Genomic DNA, 18868 nt, shown 5'->3' with positions numbered 1-18868 from the left:
GACTGGAGAGAGTTTTCAGTCACCCACCATTCAGGTTCTCAGTAGAGGCTGACTAAGGTGACATTCTTTCCTCTTGTCTCAGCTCTCAGGAGGTGGTGACAAGAGTATGGAAATAGTGGGGGGCAGGGTAGGGCTGGGCAAGCAACTCTGGTTCCATACAGACGGACAGATTTTGAATTCCGACTTGGGTACTTGTCAGCGAGGCAAGTCACTTCTGAGCCTCTTTTGTGAGGCAGAGAACATAGAATCTACTAGGGTGAGTTACTTTGTTAGATTTTAATAAGATAATCTATGTAGGGTGTGTGTGTGTGTGTGTGTGTGTGTGTGTGTGCGTGTGTGTGTGTGTGTGTGTGTGTGTGTGTGTGTGTGTATACATGCCCATATGCATAGTTTCCTCCTCTTGGAGTAACATCTCAGGGCTCACTGATTCAGTGTTTGCAGAGACTTTTATAGACCCATTGTCACAGATAATGAGTCATCTGTATGCTGAATCTACTAAAAAAAGTAAAAAAGTGGAGTAAATTATGAAAAAAAAAAAGAAGAATTTCTTAAGTGGGAATAGAGAAAGAGTGAAAGCACGAGGTGGTCAGAATAAGACGTTCTTACCAGGAGCAGCAGCAGCAGCAGAGAACTCAGCTGATGATGATCTAGACAGGGTCTCAGAATCTGAGGTTTGGTGGACAAGTTCCTGGAGGTGAATCACAGAATCTGTGGAAAGAGAAAGAGCTGGTCTACCACAAGCATCTTTATTCCCATGCTATACATTTAGTGCAAGCCTCTGTTGACTTTGTTGATTGTGGCATCATGATTACATTAAATATAAACAGAATGGTAAAAGAACTTCTAAGCTGGCTGGGCGGTGGCAATCTCAGCACTCAGGAGGCAGAGACAGGCAGATCTCTGTGAGTTTGAGGCCAGCCTGGTCTACAGAGCAAGTTCCAGGAGAGTCAGGGCTACACAGAGAAACCCCGTCTCAAAAAACCAAAACCAAAGCCAAAGCCAAAAAAAGAACAAACAAACAAACAAAAACTCTTCTAAGGCAAAGATGTACGCTTTTTAAATTTCACAAAAAGCAAACAAAACCATCAAGCCATGTTTGAGGCACACGTGACAACCATCAAGCCATGTTTGAGGCACACGTGACAACCATCAAGCCATGTTTGAGGCACACGTGACAACCATCAAGCCATGTTTGAGGCACATGTGACAACGGAGCAGATTTTTCAATAAATTTAAAAATGCCCAGAGAGAGCGGAAGACGCTTAAATAAATGATGCCCCTGGAGGATAGGAAGGCAGCCAGGAGCATCATCTAGTATTTTTTCTTCATTCTAGAAGAAGTTAAATCAGCTCCCAGACAACTGATGTCTGCCGTGACCCTGGAAATGAAGCATACCCCACTAAAAATGAGAGCACTTAGGAGCCCACTGTCAAAGCCAGGCACATTTTTCCAGCAACGTCTCGTTTTCAACCCCTATGTGTTATCATGCACACAGTGTTTGAGCCTTCTCCTCAGATCCAGATCTTGCCTAAATAACAAAGAGCTGTATCTCCCTTTCAGTCAGTAAGGAGAGAAGATTGAACCCAAGGGTAGCGTGGCATTTCTTCTGAAGTGTAGAAGTGCTGTCTAGCACGCAGCCGGTCACCTGATCGCTTTTCCCTCAGAGGGTACGGGAGGTCCAGGGCTTTCCCTGCATATCTGGAGAGCAAGGAGTCAACCTCGTCCAGGGTGAAGCTCATCTCCTGTCCGGCCAGCAGCTGGTGCAGAGTCTGCACGGCCACGGTGGCCCAGTCCACCTTCATGTTCATCAGCAGCTGCTCCAGCATGAGCAGGGGGCTGGAGGACAAGTGGGCACAGCTGGCCCGGTGCTGCTCAGGCAGAGTCAGGAGAACCTGTGTGCAGGGTAGAGCGAAGAAAATCATACACACATTTCAGGAGAGGCTTGCTTGCAGGGAAGTGAAAGGGTTACAGAGACAGAGCCCTATTGCGGCCCCGCTAAGGGTCATTTGGGAAGCAAGGTTGAGCTTCTGAGTCCTCTGGGTGGCAACGGAGACGTGTCCTAGGACCTTTACCTAGACAAGGGGTTGCTAATCTTTTTCTGTAAGGGGTAAGAGAGTAGATATGTTAGACTTTAGGACCTAAAACCTACTCAGCATGAACAGTCAATGTAGCATGGAAGCAAGCACGGGCAAATGGATATATGAATGGATGTGTTCTGTGTCAACACAACTTGACTTAAAAAACAGGCTGAGGTCTAGGCCTGGCCTACAGGTGGTCACCAGCTGACCCCCTGGCCTAGACCCTCCAGGCATCGTTGGGCTTTGCCTAACCCATGCTATCATTCTATGTGAGGTTTTAGTTAGAACGAACAATACTAGGTGACGTTAGTAGGGTGCCCGATCCTGGCAGCTCCAGCATCCTAATAAAAGGAAGACCTAAATGCCCTTTAGCGGTCGGTCACGAGGGTTGAGACGGGGTCACTGGTTCTGTTCTGCTGACTACCATTTCCCCATTTCCCCTCAACTAATTAAGTGACATGAATAAAAAAGAAGAGCTTAACGTGGTGGATGGCGCCTGACACCCCAGCATACGGAAGGTGGAGGCAGAAGGATCGGGAACAGCCTGGGCTACATGTGACTGGGCCACCAAAAACAAATGGACAGATAGCCAAAACCTAACAACCCCAAAATTGACACACACACACACACACACACACACACAAAAAAAAAAAAAAAAACAGAAAGAAAAAAAATGAAAAGGAAAAACCATCTCCTGAGGGCTGTGCCATGGCACTCTTGGCACTTGTTCATTTTGTGGGCAGTATATATGAAAAGTCAGAATTAGAAAAGAGTTGATGGTCCCATTGTCTCTCCAAACCCCGGGTGACTGGATTAATGAGTCTTGTTTGTAATATCTTCTATTGGTGTCTCTAACCTATTTTCTCATTTAATTGTTGAGACAAATAACCCTCTTCCATGAGTATAGACTATCATGCAGTACTATCATACAATTTGTGTGTGTGTGTGTGTGTGTGTGTGTGTGTGTGTGTACCTGCTTGTCTATGATGCACCATATGCATGCAGTGCCTGTGGAGGCCAGAAGAGGGCATCCAATCCCTTGGAACAACTCGTAGTTGTGCGCAGCCTCACAGGGATGCTGGGAACTGAACCCAGGTCCTTCGTAAGAGCAGCCAATGCTCTTAATCACTGAGCCATCTCTGAGCCCCTCAAGTAGTAGTTTTAAATCCTTACATCCAAATTCTTTTGGAAGAGAACTAGTCCCTGTCCCATGACCACTTTTAATTGGTCTGGTGTGCACGTCAACTACCAATATTTTTTTTAAAAGGCCAGTGATCCTAATACTTGGTCAGGCTTGAGGAAACAGTGATACAGCACGTGCCATAGAAAGCCTGAGGACAGCCTGAGATGACCGGGCAAATCTCTCCTTGGAGGAAGTGCAGAAAGACTATGACAAGTCCTGGAACACTCACTTAGGACACGGTGAGCTGCCAGGTTAAGTGTTTATACAGCACAGGCCAAGGGTGGCAGGCAGGCGCCTGGCACCAGAGCCTATACATGGACAGATTCTGAAGCGAAGTGAGGCCAGCGATCCCCGCTTCAAACATCATTGTCTCCAACCCCTTTCCTCACCTTAGATCCCATGTACAGCGCCTGGATTTCATGGTGTCGGTTGGTGGTCAGCTCTCCGTAGAAGTGGGAGGTGAGGTAGTTGGCCAAAAAGTGTGAAGTGGTTAAGCTAGGGTGCTGGTCAAGGGACCTCTCTGTGACCTCAAGGCACATGGTGCGATCAGGGATGCGTTGCAGGAGCTGCAGCAGAGGGTAGGGAAGGAGGTGAGCCCTGCAGAACTCTCAGGCCAGCCTTGTTTGGTGGGAGAAGATAACATTTAGGTTCATTTATTTGGGGCTAATTATCTTTCTCCACTCATTTGTTGTCATCCCCATACTTTACCAATGCGCTGTGGCTTTGACAGGACCCAGATGCTCCATCTGGCACTAAGGTAGACCTAGGTACCTAGCTTAAAATGAGTGTAAGTGGATCCTGCAGCCTGGAAGGGGGAGGTCTGCAATCGCCAAGACTTTGCATAGGATTCAGGAGGAAAGAAGGCACATGAGAAGACTAGCCCCGCCCCTCCCCTGATGAAAACCGTAGAGACTCAGAGCTTACTTGAAGAGCTTTTTCATGATCTCTTCTTTCTAGCAGGTGGAGAAGATGTTTGTGGTGCAGACTGATCAAATGTTCCCTTGGAATGGAGTACAGACGGCCCCACTCCTCACATAGTTCATACTCCTGGAAGGAAACACACGCTGTCAATCAACTCCTTTCAATTATTAATGGTCGGGGCTGAGAGTTGGTTCAGCAGTAAGAGTACTGTTCCTCTTCGAGAGGACTTAGGTTCAATTCCCAGCACTTACGTGGCAGATCACAAGATTCCAGGTACCCTCACACAGACATACATGAAGGCAAAACATCAATGCACATAAAATAAAAATAAATAAATCTTTAAAATAATTAAAAAAAATTTTTTTGAGACAGAGTTTCTCTGTGTAGCTTTGGAGCCTGTCCTGGAACTTGCTCTGTAGACCAGGCTGGCCTCGAACTCACAGAGATCCAAAAGGTGTGTTCCACTACTGCCCAGCTTAACATTCTTTTTGTTGTTGTTGTTCCTGTTCCTGTTTTTTGAGACAGGGTCTCTCTCTCATGTAGCCCTGGCTGTCCTGGAATTCACTCTGTAGACCAGGCTGGCCTTGAACTCGAATAGATCCACCTGCCTCTGTCTCCTGAGTGATGGGATTAAAGGTGTGTGCCCCCATATCCAGCGTGATAACATTGTCTAGGATCCCTCTCTATGCCTCTGTCCTGGTCTGCCTTCTTGGTCAGGTGCCCTGTCTGACTCTGGGCTAAGTTCTGTCACTTGATATTTTATATCAGAATCACCTCAGATACACCTTACATTGCCTTTCCCCCTAAAATGTGAGTCACTCAAGGGCAACAACTAAGCTTAATTATCTTTGTCTCATTTAGCACAGTGCCCACCAACATTCGAAATGTTTCCTGAATGAATGACAGTTCGAATGAGCCTCTACATTTTGAATTATGATGCATCGGCTTCTTAAAAGGCAGATACATTTCTATTAGTGCCAAAATGGACAAAAAACACAGGAAAGAGATTCTCACTAATGACCAATCATGGAAATGCAACTTGGATCAATAAGAAACCACCTTACTGGCGTGCGCGCCCACACACACACACACACACACACACACACACACACACACACACACACTGGACAGTAGAAAGAGTTGGCAAGGACATGGAGTAATTGGAAGTAGAAGTGAGAATTGACATCTGATTTGATGAGACTTGATCCTAGCAAAAAGGGATGCTCATGATGAACAGCAATTCCATGTGCAGGAACATTCCACTCACAGTGTAGAAAATCTCACACAAGAATGCCATGGTGATGGTATTATTCTATCTTCCTGTATTTTGGCAAATCTCACAATTAAAAGAAGGAAAGTTTATACTGTAGTTATAAAAACCTGTGGATATTGATACCTGCAAAGGACTCTACCCACACAACCAGCTAAGGAGCTAATACAGTTCAGGAAGGAAGATAAACCAATCCTGGAAAATGTTACCTGTGCTTCCAGAATCATGTTCATGACAGACAATGGGTCTTCGGTACAGCAGCTCCTCAGGGTCTGCCAGTCACACCATACTGGGGGATCCTGCAAACCTAGAACCTAAGGAAAGACAGGCAAACCCATAAACCACCTGGCAACTTCTCCCTCCGCGAACAAGTCATCCGTACATCCACGGAAGCGCCATCCCTCGAGCTCTGCCCCAGAGCCAAGCTGTCTGAACTTTCCAGGAAAGTGGGGGAAGAAAACAGAAGGGTAAAGGTTGTTTGGTGACAATAAACCTCTTCAGAAGTAAAATTGGGGGAAAGTCTGACCGGCAGCTAGGACAGAAGTTCTCACTGGTGAGGACAGTTCGCAGAGGCTCAAAGCCTGTCCCGCCTCCTGAGGTCCCACCTCAGCGCTCTACCCAAGGAGTTCTTCCAGCCTGAATGTTCCGTGAATCATCTTTCCCACAGCATTTTAGCTTAGTATGAAAACTGTTCGAGAGGCACAGAAAGGAAACCTTCCCCTCACTGTGCTCACCTTGCCTGGTGAGCCTCAGGCTCTGCTCCAGGCCACGGGGGAAGGCTCGCATACATTGTACACTGGTGAGGCAGCCAGACCTCCCAAGTCTGTCTCCCTGAGCCTCATCAGCTTGCATAACACAAGTCCCACAAGAATCTTTCACTGTTGAAAGATTCAAAACAGCTCTGGAAATTTAGCTGAGCTTTAGAATAATCTCTAAGAACAGACACGATGAAAGGATTTACACAAAGCTCAATCCATGCATGTGAAAATACCTTTGTGAACTGTGCAGCAGCATCCCAATGTTAATTTTATTGCTATCCTTCCTCGATGCAAATGTATTTAAAACAGTAAGAGTAATAACTCAGAGTTAGATAAAAGGTCTCCCTTCATTCATGTAAGAACCTGATGCAGAGGAAAAGCCCAGCCTACATTTTCTGTTTCTTACAATAGCCCATCATAAGAGAACGGGCTGCGGGGACGGCGGGTAAGAGGCGCGCCTTCCACTCTTGTCGCCACAGCCTGTACCTTCTGATAGACCCGCAGCTCCGTCAGCTTCCTCTGCAGCTCAGATTTTAGTTCTCCTTCGACAGCCATGTCTGAAACACAGTAGGCCAGGATCTCCAGGCATGACTCCAGGGGCCACCTGTCCACACACCGTAGGGCCAGCTGACTTCTCAGAGACGCATCCTTCACAGGAAACAGGTATTGCCAACCTTCTTCGTCTATAGGACAAAACAATGCTCAGCAAGCCCGCCCTGAAGGAGCTTAAAGACCCCCAATTACTTAAGAGGGCTTTGTTCTATCTTATGACCCAGGAGCTTGCAAGGGGTGGGGGGGAGGAAGGGAAGAGGGGGCAATCCATGTGACTATAACTAGGTCTTATACCTGGTATATTACATGACAGGAAGAAACCCTCTACTCCTAGTACCTCTTTACGCAAACCTATCACAGGCATAGTACTTTCTGAAGGAAGAGAAGGAGGGAAGGACAAAGGAGAGGAAGGGAGGGGAGACAGGGATGCTTCCCACATTTTTTCCTGCTGCACACTAGTACCCTTGCAAACTCATCTTGTCAGTAAAGCTTGAGTGTTCCCTGCAGAATTTCCACTCTGCATCCTATATAAAAGTTATTGGAGTAAATGAGCCTCATTCCCTAAATATCCTGTCACTAGGTGGCTCTCTCTCTCTCTTTCCCACACCCATTCATAAATCTGATCTTGGAGACACAAAAAGATAGAGCCCAAGCAATTACTATCATACAGTTCTTTTCCTGAATTTCTTAACCTTCTTGGGGGCGTTCTCCTTTCAAAGGGCGGCTCGGCCTCTACTACAAAGCTGCCCTGTACCGTACATCTGGCTTTTGCTCTCTCTAGTGGAGGAGTATGGCTCATTGATTTTCTATTTTGATTATACATGAGAATCTCGTGTGTGTGTGTGTGTGTGTGTGTGTGTGTGTGTGTGTGTGTGTATATACACTTGGAGGTCAGAGGTTGACGTTGGGTATCTTCTATTGATCTCTACCACAGCTTTAAAAAAATCTTATTATAGTGTGTGTGGTATGTGTGTATGTTAGTGCAGTTGCACACACGCCATGGTGGAAATCAGCCTTGGGAGTTGGCTCTTTCCTACTTTTCTGTTGGTTCTGGGGATCAAACTGAGCTCACCAGGCTTTGTGTGGCAAGCACTTTTAGCAGCTGAACCATCTTACTAGCCTCAGACCTTATTTTTTGAGACAGTGTCTTTCACTGACTTGGAACACCCTGTTGGGCTTGGCCTGCTGGCCAGTTAGTCCCCAGGATCTACTTGTCTCTGTCTCCCAAGTACTGGGGTTACAAACGTGTGCTGGACCACACCTGGCTCTTCCGTGGATGCTGCGGATCCAAACTCAGGTCCTCATGCTTGAGCAGCAAGCACTTTGCCCACCCTGCCATCTCCCTAGCCCCTTGTTTTGTTTTGAGACAGGCTGGCCTCAAACTTCCTATCCTCCTGCCTCAAATTCCCAAGTGCTGGGCTATAAGCAATGACCACCAGGCCAGCTCAGGTTCATTAGCATGTGGATGTTCCAGTCCTTTATGCTGTCCTGGCAGAATGGCCTAGCTGGAACAAAGGTCATGTGACCTATAAAGTACTCTGCAGAAAAAGACTGCTAACTTCTCTTCTACAGTTACCACTTAATTGAACTCCATCCTGGACTTCTGAAGGCAGGACCCAGATTGTCATTTATACATCTGACAATCGTTCTGATACGCAGGATTGGAAAGGTTGAAACTAGTTCTAGACACCCATTCTAAGTCACACAGGCTTGGGTTCTCGAATCCACTCTACTCACGATCCCGGGTAAATTTTTTAACCCCGCTGATCTTTAGTCTAGTCCCAGGAAAGTGAGATTACGGTGACACAGTCACTCTCCCTAGAGCTCCTGTGAAGACTAAATGTGCTCCTGACACAGTGAGGGAGGTGGAGCGCTCTGCTTACCACATGCTGTAGCACAGCTCAGCACCGCATCCCTCACACTGCTCAGGTCGTCCAGGTCTCGCCCATACACTTCAATAAGCTGAAGGGCCCGTGGCCAATCTCTGGCCACCAAAGCTGCCTCAAAGGCCTCAGTTAGTACATCCAGGGCCACAGGAGAATGCAGGCCCAGAAGTACAGTGGAGAGACTGGCCTGTCCACAGAGACTGGCTGCTAGACCCTGTCCCGGCTCGGAGGCTTGGCGTAGAGGCCCCCAGGCAGCCAGGAGGGCAGCCTCAAACACAGGAAACTGTTCCAGAAGGTGCTCACATTCCTGGACTACCTTCTCTGCAGTCAGAGGTGCCTCCCTGCGGCCACGCAATTCCTTCCAAGACAGGCTAGGCTTGCTGACCTTTGTCCCTCGGGAGGCCCGCAGGCAGGCCACTGTGGCCAGTATCTTTGAGCGAGACTTAAGGAAGGCCAAGGCAGAGGAGGTGAAGGCTGGGAGGGAGGAGTCCTTTGGGGAGGAACAAGACTTTCTCTCTGATGAGGGGTTCTTGCTTGGTCTAGGGGAGTCCAGCACAGAGAGGGGCAGGCCATCCAGAAGGTGAGAGGCGTGCTCCTGAGCCAGCATGCCCAGCTGGGTCAGGAGGGATGAGGCCTGCTGGCTTTGTCGAGAAGGGCAGAGAGTAAGGGGCTCACAGCAGCAGCTGACAATGACCTGGGGCACACTTAGGCTGAGACCTTCTTGGGCAAGAAGGGCTGCCAACCTGGAGGAAAAGAAGCAGAAGACATGTGAGGCCTGAACACATAGGCACCATTCGCAATCTTACAAATGCATTCATTCATTCATTCATTCATTCATTCTAGACCAGGTCATGCTGTGTAGTCCTGGCCGGCCTCAAACTTATTGCCTTTACCTCCCAAGTGCTGGGCTTCAGGCAGGTGTCTTCACATAGCAAAGAGAAATAAAGGCAGTTAATCATTCTCTTTGAAGAATAATATAACAGGCAGTTCACCAGACATACTACTTAGCCTCATATCACTTCATAATCTGAGAGATCTGTCCACAGCCCTCTATAGGGAGGTGATTTTTCTATAAGTATAAAGTATTATATAACATAATTTATCCCATCTTAGCAGATCATGGAGCCTTCTGGTCTATTGCACATGGAACCACTTTTCATCTGTACAACCAAGAGTCAGGATAAATTTCCCTACATGGATTGCTAAAAGCATGTTAAAAAGCCCTATCAATTTGTTTAATTTTTTTTTTTTTTTTTTTTTTTTGAGCCAAGGTTTCTCTGTGAAGTCCTGGCTATGCTAGAACTCACTTTGTAGACCAGGCTGGCCTCAAACTCAGAGATCCACCTGCCTCTGCCTCCCAAGTGCTGGGATTAAAGGGGTGCCCCACCTCTGCCTACAAATCGCATACAAAATAATAGATTTAATTATGGTGTTTTTATAGTTTATTTTGTAGACCATCCTCTTTGACTTGTCTTCTCTATCTGTTGATTCCCAACCCTTTCAACTTTAGTAGTCCCCTCCCTCCTCTTCCTCTCTCCTCCTCCTCCTCTTCTTCTTTTTGGTTTTTCAAGACAGGGTTTCTCTGTATATCCCTGGCTGTCCTGGAACTCACTCTGAAGACCAGGTTGGCCTCGAACTCAGAGGTTTTTTCTGCCTCTGCCTCCCGAGTGCTGGGATTAAAGGCCCATCACAGTGCACCATCACTGGTACAACTGCCCCCCAACCTCTTCTTCCCACCTTGTCCCCTTTCTAGTTTTATGATCTACGATCATACGTATATACTATTACCTATAACACACACACACACACACACTTTAAAAGCTAGGATCTGTACATGGAGAGAATATGTTGCATTTGTCTGAATCTGTGTTGTCTCATTTAAATATGATAATCTGAGATTCATCCATTTTCCTGCAAATTTCATTTTTCTTTACAGACAATTAGCTTCCATTGTGTACATGTAGCACATTTTCATGGTCCATTCACCTCTTGATGAATACCTCAACTGATTTCATTTCCCTGTTTTTGTGAATAGGTTAGCAACAAACACCACACTGTAAGTCTCTCTGTGGGGGGATAGAGAGCGCTCTATGCACGGGAGTGGTGTAGAGAGGTCATATGGCAGTCCCATTTTTAGCTCTTGGAGAAACCTCCACATTGATTTCCATAGTGGCTGTACCAGTTTATCCTCCCACCAGACTGAATAGGACTCCTGTCTTCCCACATGCTCACCAGAATTTGTTGTCATTTAGTAGATAGTAGACTAGGGTGAGATGGACCCTCAAAGGAGTTCCAATTTACTATTCCCTGATGGTTAAGGATGCTGACTACTTTTACAAATATTTATTGGTCATTTGTGATCAATTTGTACTGAGAAGATGATTTGTCATGGGAGTTACAGCAACTTTTATACCTTACCAGCAATGCCTGTGCATGCTATTTTTCTATAGCCTACATGGCCATTGTTGCTGAACCTCTGGCTATTGCTCATCTGTGAGTGAAGATTCACCATTAGCCTCCTACCTATAACACACACTAGCAGTGGCAAGAGGACAAAGAAAAGAAGCATGTTGAATTTTTTTTTCTTTTGTTTTTTCGAGACAGGGTTTTGCTGTGTGGCTTTGGAGCATGTTGAATTTTAACATACTATAAAAGAGTAAAAGCACCATTGGTGATGTCTACCTGTCTGGAGGAACTTGTCTCTCAAGCAGAAGATGGGACACCAGTTGGGAAGAGCTCTGTTGCAGGAGAACAAAGGGATTTCCAACCTTGACCTCCACGTTATCTGAGAAAGGAAAGAAAGGATCTTTGTTTGTCCTGCTGGGTTGCAACCGTTCAGGGCTGTCTCAGAGAATGGATTAGTCACATTGTGAATGGCAATGATGACAACATGAAGATCCCTTCTGTGGACTCACAGTAGGTTAAAGGTATTCCCAACGTGACCCTGGATACCAGTTTAGTTACATCTTACAGTGCTAAAGACTTCCAACCCAGCAAACTTCAGTGCCGTCTAACTACAGACAACATGCAGCTCTCACTCCAACCTGACTGAAATTGAAGTAGACAGTTTGAGCATCCTGTCTCCGCAACACTTGGGACTAGATGTGTTTCGGCTCCTGGAATGTTTGCATGCACAGATTAGGGTATCGTGGGATAGGATCTAAGTCTACACACTGATGTTTCATTTACATCTTATATACAGAACCCAAAGGTAAGATTAGATAGTATTTTCATATATCTGTATTTTAACTATGAACTGTCAAATCATTTATGGCATCAGGTTGGTGGTTAAAAAGGTTTGGGATCTGGAAAAATTTAAGACTTCAGATTTTTTATCCATATACCTGGAACTTGCTAAGAACTCAAAGAATCTGGGACTCATGTCAAAAGCTTGATTTTTCTGCTGGACTCTCAAATCTATGGTAGAGCCCAGGTCTTACAGAATTTTTGTTCTGTTTTGTTACAGGGTATTACACAGCCCAGGCTGGCCTGGAACTTCTGATCCTTCTGCCTCTGCCCCCTGAGTGTGGGGATTATAGGTGTGCACCACCACACCTGGCTTCAAGGACGTTTTTGAGGCACCAATTCCATGAAATGTTATTGAGGACTTCCATGTGCTGTATAATTTTACTTAACACAAAGATGCAAAAGATAGACAGTTGGGTAAGAGAATGCTACAAGTCTGGTACCCTTAGTTATTGTGTACCTAGAGTGAGCCCAGCACGCCCTCTCTTCCTTTCCCTAAACAACTGCCTGATGACTCCATATTGTTCCCACTACTTACCAGGGTCGGAGCTCAAACTCCGAAGAAGGACCGCAGCCAGGGTGCTGCAGTAGCTGAAGAAGGTTCCCACATAGTCAGCCTGCCCGCTGCCTGCCAGCACCTGCTTCCCCAGGGTCTTCTGGAGGAGCTGACTTTGGATGTGCACAGGGTGGGCCTCTGCCTCGGGGGCCTTCTGGGCCGCCTGCTCCACTAGGGAAGTGAGTGGAGTACTCTTGGGCTCTGAGGGGAATGAGGGTGGGAGAAGAGACACGGCTTTAGCCTCTGCTTCTAGCTTTGGGTTAATTTCTAAAATTAAATATTTATTTTATTTTTTATTTTTATATAGGTGCATGTGTATGTGGATTTGGGGTTCCTACAGAGGCCTGAAGATGTAGGACCCACTGGAGCTAGAATTATAGTTGTTTGTGAGCTACTCAGTGTGGCTAAAAAAACTAAATTTGGGTCTCTAGAAGTGCAGCAAGTAGTCTTAACCACTAAGCCATCACTCTGGCCCCTCAGTTTTGGGTCAACTTCTGACCCAGTGTGTAAACTGAGCTTCCTACAGAGTGCACTGGGTGTCTATAGGACATAGGTGACTATGTGAGCCCCACACTTAGAAGGTGGACAGACAAAACAAAACCACGTGGGCAAGCGATCTCAGCCAGGAAGAACCTGGAGTCTAGAGCCATCAGACTATGTAGTTGTTTTACCCTGTTGTCTCTGGGGTGAAGCAGCCTTATGAAGAACACTTTCGGGGAGGGTTGACCAATACCAACTAACTACCAGCTGGGTATATTTCTCACCAGCAGTGAAAAAAATGTACCTGCTAGCCAGAGTGTTAAGTATCCTTTCAATTGAGAGTTGGGGAAGAGGGGAGTGTGCTTCTGAATGTGCCTTGCTTAGCTACAAAAGGCTGACCAAGCCCAGCTCCAGAGTGCAGAGCCTCTGCTCCAAAATGCTCATACATCTTCGGCTGTATCACCTCCCATGCTCAGTTCTGTTTATCTGTCTCCGTTCAGGCAGACCTGTACCTGGTAGTGCTAGTGCCTCTCGCAGTGACTGGAGAGCCTGATCCAGTTGCTGGGAAAGGCTGGTCTGGCTGGCCACACAGTCCTCGGTGAGGCTGGGCCAGCATGTCTGAAGCAGCTCGGAGATGCTGCACCGTGGGGCGCCTCCTCCCCTTTCTTCTAGAGTGTCTATGGAAAACATGCGAGAAAGGAAGAGGAAAACAAGGTCTGCTGACCCACTGTTCCAAGTCCAGAGAAGAACAAAAGTGGAAGACAGGGTGGTGTAGTAAAGCATCTCACCAGTTTTCGCTTGTCCCGTTAAGGTAAGTGGATAATTGAGAATCTTATTAATTTGCTGAAGGACAACAGGAAAGCCTCGAATACCATCGGGATGGAGGACAACCTGGTCTAGGCGTCGACCTGAAATAGAAGAAGGAAGGGGGACGCTGGAAGAAATGGATTTCCAGAGGCGGATGCCCAGCTCCTCGTGTAACTTGATCTTTTCTAAGAGTAAGTGTGGGGTACACACTGTCATTTTGGGTGACAACAAGCAGAGCTGGTGTATGCCATGCTTGAGGTTCCAGGACTGCCTCAGCTGTCAATGGCAGACTCAGAATCTCTGGCATTTCTGTGGCATTTGTTGACCACAAATGGGTGGTCACTTGCTGTGGATTTATTTGCCTTCCGACTGTCTTCAGCCATGGACTTGAGCTGGAATCAGATTTCTATTTTCCAATCGCCCCAGGAGATCATCATACTTCATACTTCCATACCTGATTCCTCTAGGCCAGTGGTTCCCAACCTTCCTCACGCTGCGACCTTTTAACACAGCTCCTCATGTTAGGCCAATGCTAGAGATGTTTCTAGCATCAATTTAGACCTCTAACCTTAAAACTAATTCATTGCTATGTCATAACTGTAATTTTGCTGCTGTTATAAATTATAATGTAAATGTCTGTGTTTTCTGATGGTCTTAGGCGACCCCTGTGAAAGGGTTGTGTGATCACAAAGGGGTTGTGACCCACAGGTTGAGAACCTCAGCTCCTAGGACATTTCCCTTTACCCTGGTTTGCAGAGTCATGGCAGTCCCAGGCAAGGGTCAAGGCCTTCACCCAGGAGGGGATTGCAGTATAATGGCACTCATTCACTTGTCCCTTGGTTTTTGTATGTTAACAGATCAAACCCAGGGCACAAGCATGCTACACCCCCACCCACCCATTAGTATCATCCTTGAAAGCATGTTTCTTTCCTTATCCCCAGCCGCCAGCCCCGCCCCCTCCCCCCCCCCCCCCCCCCCCCCCCCAGACAGGGTTTCTCTGTGTAGTTTTGGTGCCTGTCCTGGATCTTGCTCTGTAGACCAGGCTGGCCTTGAACTCACAGAGAAGCCTGGCTCTGCCTTCCAAGTGCTGGGATTAAAGGCGTGTGCCACCACTGCCCTGCCCTCTTTCCTTCTTTTTAAAAAGAACCAGTTGGTGGGTTTTTTCCTAGCATCTTCCTACCACATGCCATTGCACTTCTCTCCTGTTGCTCCTCCTCTCTCTACTCCTGTTGTGGAGCCTTCTTCCCTGCAAGCCTAGCTGCCCTTGGACTTCCCTCATGAATGTATGTTTCTTCCTTCAATTTTATGATAAATTAGAAAAGAATTTCCTCGAGTGACTGCAGACTGCTGTCTATGAATATGAGCCACCCAACATCTGTATTTATGCCATTAGGATGAGGGCATCAATAATTCTTTCTCCTTTTACTCTCTCCACAACTTCTTAGGGTTTGCTGAGCTCATCGCTACAGCTGACATGAATGAATGAATGAATGAATGAATGAATGAATGAATGGATAGGAATGGAGAGAGGTGACGACCCCCACTTACCCCGGCTCTCCAGGCTGCTGCTCAGTCGCCGCTCGGCTGTTTCTAAGAGCTGTTTGCAGGTCTTCCAGAGCTGGCACTGGCAGCAAGCCAGGTCAAAGGCAGCCATGGCAGGGGGACTGAGGTCTTCCAGAACTTCTCTAAGAGGAGTGGTGGGCTCCGTCAGAGTAGCGTTTATCCAAAAATCTTCCTGGAGTGTGGGGATGGGGTCTTCGGAGGGGCTGAGGAGCTTGTCTGTCACATCAGAGATGGAGTAAAACACCATTCCTGGACATGGCAGCAGTGAAGAGCAAAAAGCAAGGGTTAGATGAGTCTAGCTACCACCGTAGTATGAGGAGTGGTTTGTCTGGGGTTTTTGTGCACAGGATCTGCACACATTAACACTTTCATTAGGGCCCGCTCTTACAGAATCAAAACAAAGGTAAGAAAAAAAGGCCACAATAAACCCAGGAGGTAGCGATGAAGGAGCGCTTCTTCCCAATAGGAGCTAATGCAGGCAAGAAAGACGCGGATCAGGGTAGAGCAAGTGGAAACACTCTCTAAGCACACTGCTAAGAAAGCAAAGTAGACAGCATTACTGCTGTAAGAGCCCCTCTCTAGCAAAGCCATTGAAAAGATGTGCCGAAGTATGTTTTAAAGAGGGGGCCGGGGAGAGGCCAGCGCCAGCGCAGTGGGTGATGACCCCTGCTGAGCAAGCACGAGGACCTGGTATGTATTTTAAGTAGGCCTGGAAAGTTTCTGGAAGCATTTGTAAGGGGCAACACATGATGGTAACCTGATACATGGGGTCTGGGGAGCAACGGGAGAGGTGAGAATGTGGCACAAGCTTCGAGAAAGAAGGGAAGGCAGCTGTTGGAGTGGGCGGCCACAGCTGGGAACTGACAGGTGGCCCCCAGGCTACAAACATTAACCAGCGATTTTTCACTTTAGGAACGGCAAGTAATAAATATGCTTTACCGCTGAATAGTTGCAAGAGAAAGGAACAACTCCTAACAGTCCTCTAATGCCCAAGTGAGGGATCCCAAAATGCACCGGGCCAACACTCTTGTTCTTTAACTTAAGTTGGGGATGATAAGCAGGATTGGCTTGAGGGACAGGCCTGTGGTCACCTAGTCAGGGAGGCTGGGTGCAGCTAGGAGACTGCTTGGAATGTGTTGGGATCGCTAGCTTTTGGGACGGGTGTCCTGCTTTCCGTTTCTGGCGACTTCTCATGACGATTTGGGTGGTTTCTTCCCTTACGCCACCACCCCAGCTACCTCTCCATCTCTGACGTCAGCGTGGAAGACTGACCTGCCGCTGCGGCGCTGCCAATGGCTTGCAGAGTGGAGCGCCCACTGCCAGTGCGCCGAACGGTGTTGTTACCCACATCGGAACTCTGGTTTTCAATCTTATGCTCGACCCGGGCCAGCTCCTGGATCACCTCTTGGTAACGCTCTACAAACATCAGCTCCCCGGCACTCGGGGAGGACTTGAGGTTGAACATGAATACCACCTGTTACGAGAAAGGGAGGGGTGTGGCGGTGGTGGGTCCACACAGTCTGGGAACATCTAGCGATAGGATGCTGGGCCGATTCGGGAGACCATGGTCCCAAGATGGCCATTTTAGAGCATCAGGGAGCATCGGGTTTTTCTTTTAGAGACACGGTTATTCGGTGTAGCACTGGCTGTCCTAGAACACACTATGTAGACCAGGGCAGCCTGGATCCACCTGCCTCTGCTTCCCAAGTGCTGGGATTAAAGGCATGTGCCACTACACCCAGCTAGGACTGAATGTTAAGAAGAGACCAAATAAAAAACAGCTCATAAAAGTCCATAAATAAAATCACCAGAGGTCAGAAGGAAATAGCAAATGTTACCGGTGACTTCAGAGGAGAAACCTATAGGAAATACACAAACAAGAACATTTTCTTCCTGACCAGGAATTTAAGCAACTGATACTATTTCCTGACCAGGAATTTAAGCAACTGATACTATTTCCTGACCAGGAATTTAAGCAACTGATACTATTTTAGTTGTTGTGATGAAACACCATGACCAAAGCAGCGTGGGGAGGAAAGGGTTTATTTGGCTCACACTTTAGCACTGCTGTTCATCACTGAAGGAAATCAGGACAGGAACTCAAACAGGGCAGGAACCTGGTGGCAGGAGCTGATGCAGAGGCCGTGGAGGGGTGCGGCCTACTGGCTTGCTCAGCCTGCTCTCTTATAGAATCCAGGACCACTAGTCCAGGGGTGGCACCACCCACAATGGGCTGGGCCCTCCCCCATCCATCACTAATTTAAAAGCCCTACAGGCTTGCCTACAGCTCGATCCTATGGAGGCATTTTCTCAGTTGAGGCTCCCTTGTCTCTGATGATTCTAACTTGTGTCCAGTTGACACAAACCTGCATAGATACTACTTAATACCTAACACACTAATGAAGTGTAAGAATAGACCCTCCAGGGGTACGCCACAACTGCTGGGGATAGTTTGGGAATCTTTTAAACATATTTTTAAAATAATTACGTTTCTTTATTTATTTATTTAGAGGGAATGTGTGTGGGTGCATGAGTACCATAGGACACACGTGGAAGTCGGAGAGGAACTTGCAGGAGTTAATTCTCTCCTCCAACCATGTGGATCCCAGGGGTCAAATTCAGGTTTTCAGGCTGGGTGGCAAGTGCCTGTACCCACCGAGACATTTTACTTGCCCTAAAATGTGTTTTGACTTAATAATTTAGGTGAGACCCCTTTCCTTCCCTTCCCATCCTCCCACTCCACCCCTTTGTTGAGCCAGGCTCTTATTCTATAGCCCAGGTTGGCCTCAAATTCACAGCAGTCCTCCTGCTTCAGTACTGGGCTTACCAGTGTGAGCCACCATACCCAGCTATGAGAACTTTCCTTAAGGAAATAATTCCAAAGGCTTTACACATAAGGGTGATCATGTTTCCAGAGCATTATTATAATGCTGAAAATAATCTGTGTGTTGGACAGAAAATGACTTAAATGTGATGATGATCATTGGAAAGATATACACATCTTTAACACTGGTTGCTTCTTTTTTTCGTTTTGGTTTTCCAGGACAGGGTTTCTCTGTGCAGCTCTGGCTGTCCTGGATGGAACTCACTCTGTAGCCCAGGCTGGTCTTGAACTCAGAGATCCGCTTGCCTCTGCCTCCTAAGTGCTGGGATTAAAGGTGTGTGTCACCACCACCTGGCTAACATCGGTTATTTCTATATGATAGTGTTAAAACTAATTTTATTTTCTTATTAATACTGTTTGTAATATGTAGAACTTGTTTTGTAACTAGGTTAAGAAAATAAAGCGCGCACACCACACCCACACCAAGGTTTAAGGAAAGAGAGACAAATGTGCGGTATTTAGGGGAGAAAGCACCATGTAAGCTCCTAGCTGTTCAGGTTGAAGAAAGGCTGGGAAGCAACAACAGAACAGTGAGACCAGGATCTGTTTTTGATCCAGGAGTTAACTCACTGTAAAGCCCAGCACGTGTGAGAGCCTTGGTTCAAGTCTCAGCACTACAGAAAGAACAACAAAGGAAAGCATGTAGTGTGGGGATCCCCTGCCTTGTCCAGAGAATCCTAATCA

General features: G+C 47.0%; 1 protein-coding gene across 6 annotated transcripts in view; it reads right to left on the bottom strand.

The window, feature by feature from the left end:
- Positions 1-18868, bottom strand: part of Zfyve26 (zinc finger FYVE-type containing 26) — a 64700-nt gene that overhangs the window by 27939 nt on the left and 17893 nt on the right. For all 6 annotated transcript variants that reach the window (XM_052739455.1, XM_052739459.1, XM_052739460.1 and 3 more), the window contains 13 exons: positions 16573-16774; positions 15286-15549; positions 13719-13838; positions 13443-13607; positions 12433-12651; positions 11331-11433; positions 8646-9391; positions 6697-6893; positions 5662-5766; positions 4186-4308; positions 3651-3827; positions 1646-1892; positions 607-708 (listed from right to left, as the gene is read on the bottom strand). In XM_052739455.1, coding sequence (XP_052595415.1) covers positions 607-708; positions 1646-1892; positions 3651-3827; positions 4186-4308; positions 5662-5766; positions 6697-6893; positions 8646-9391; positions 11331-11433; positions 12433-12651; positions 13443-13607; positions 13719-13838; positions 15286-15549; positions 16573-16774 — 2770 coding nt within the window. The remainder of the gene's footprint in view (positions 1-606; positions 709-1645; positions 1893-3650; positions 3828-4185; positions 4309-5661; positions 5767-6696; positions 6894-8645; positions 9392-11330; positions 11434-12432; positions 12652-13442; positions 13608-13718; positions 13839-15285; positions 15550-16572; positions 16775-18868) is intronic.

The sequence above is a fragment of the Peromyscus californicus genome, unplaced genomic scaffold (genome assembly GCF_007827085.1).
Source record: "Peromyscus californicus insignis strain IS unplaced genomic scaffold, ASM782708v3 Scaffold_15__1_contigs__length_86483966, whole genome shotgun sequence".
NCBI classification, from domain to species: Eukaryota; Metazoa; Chordata; class Mammalia; order Rodentia; family Cricetidae; genus Peromyscus; species Peromyscus californicus.
The sequence above is the reverse complement of the archived record's forward strand: the minus strand, read 5'-3'. Positions and strand labels throughout refer to the sequence as shown.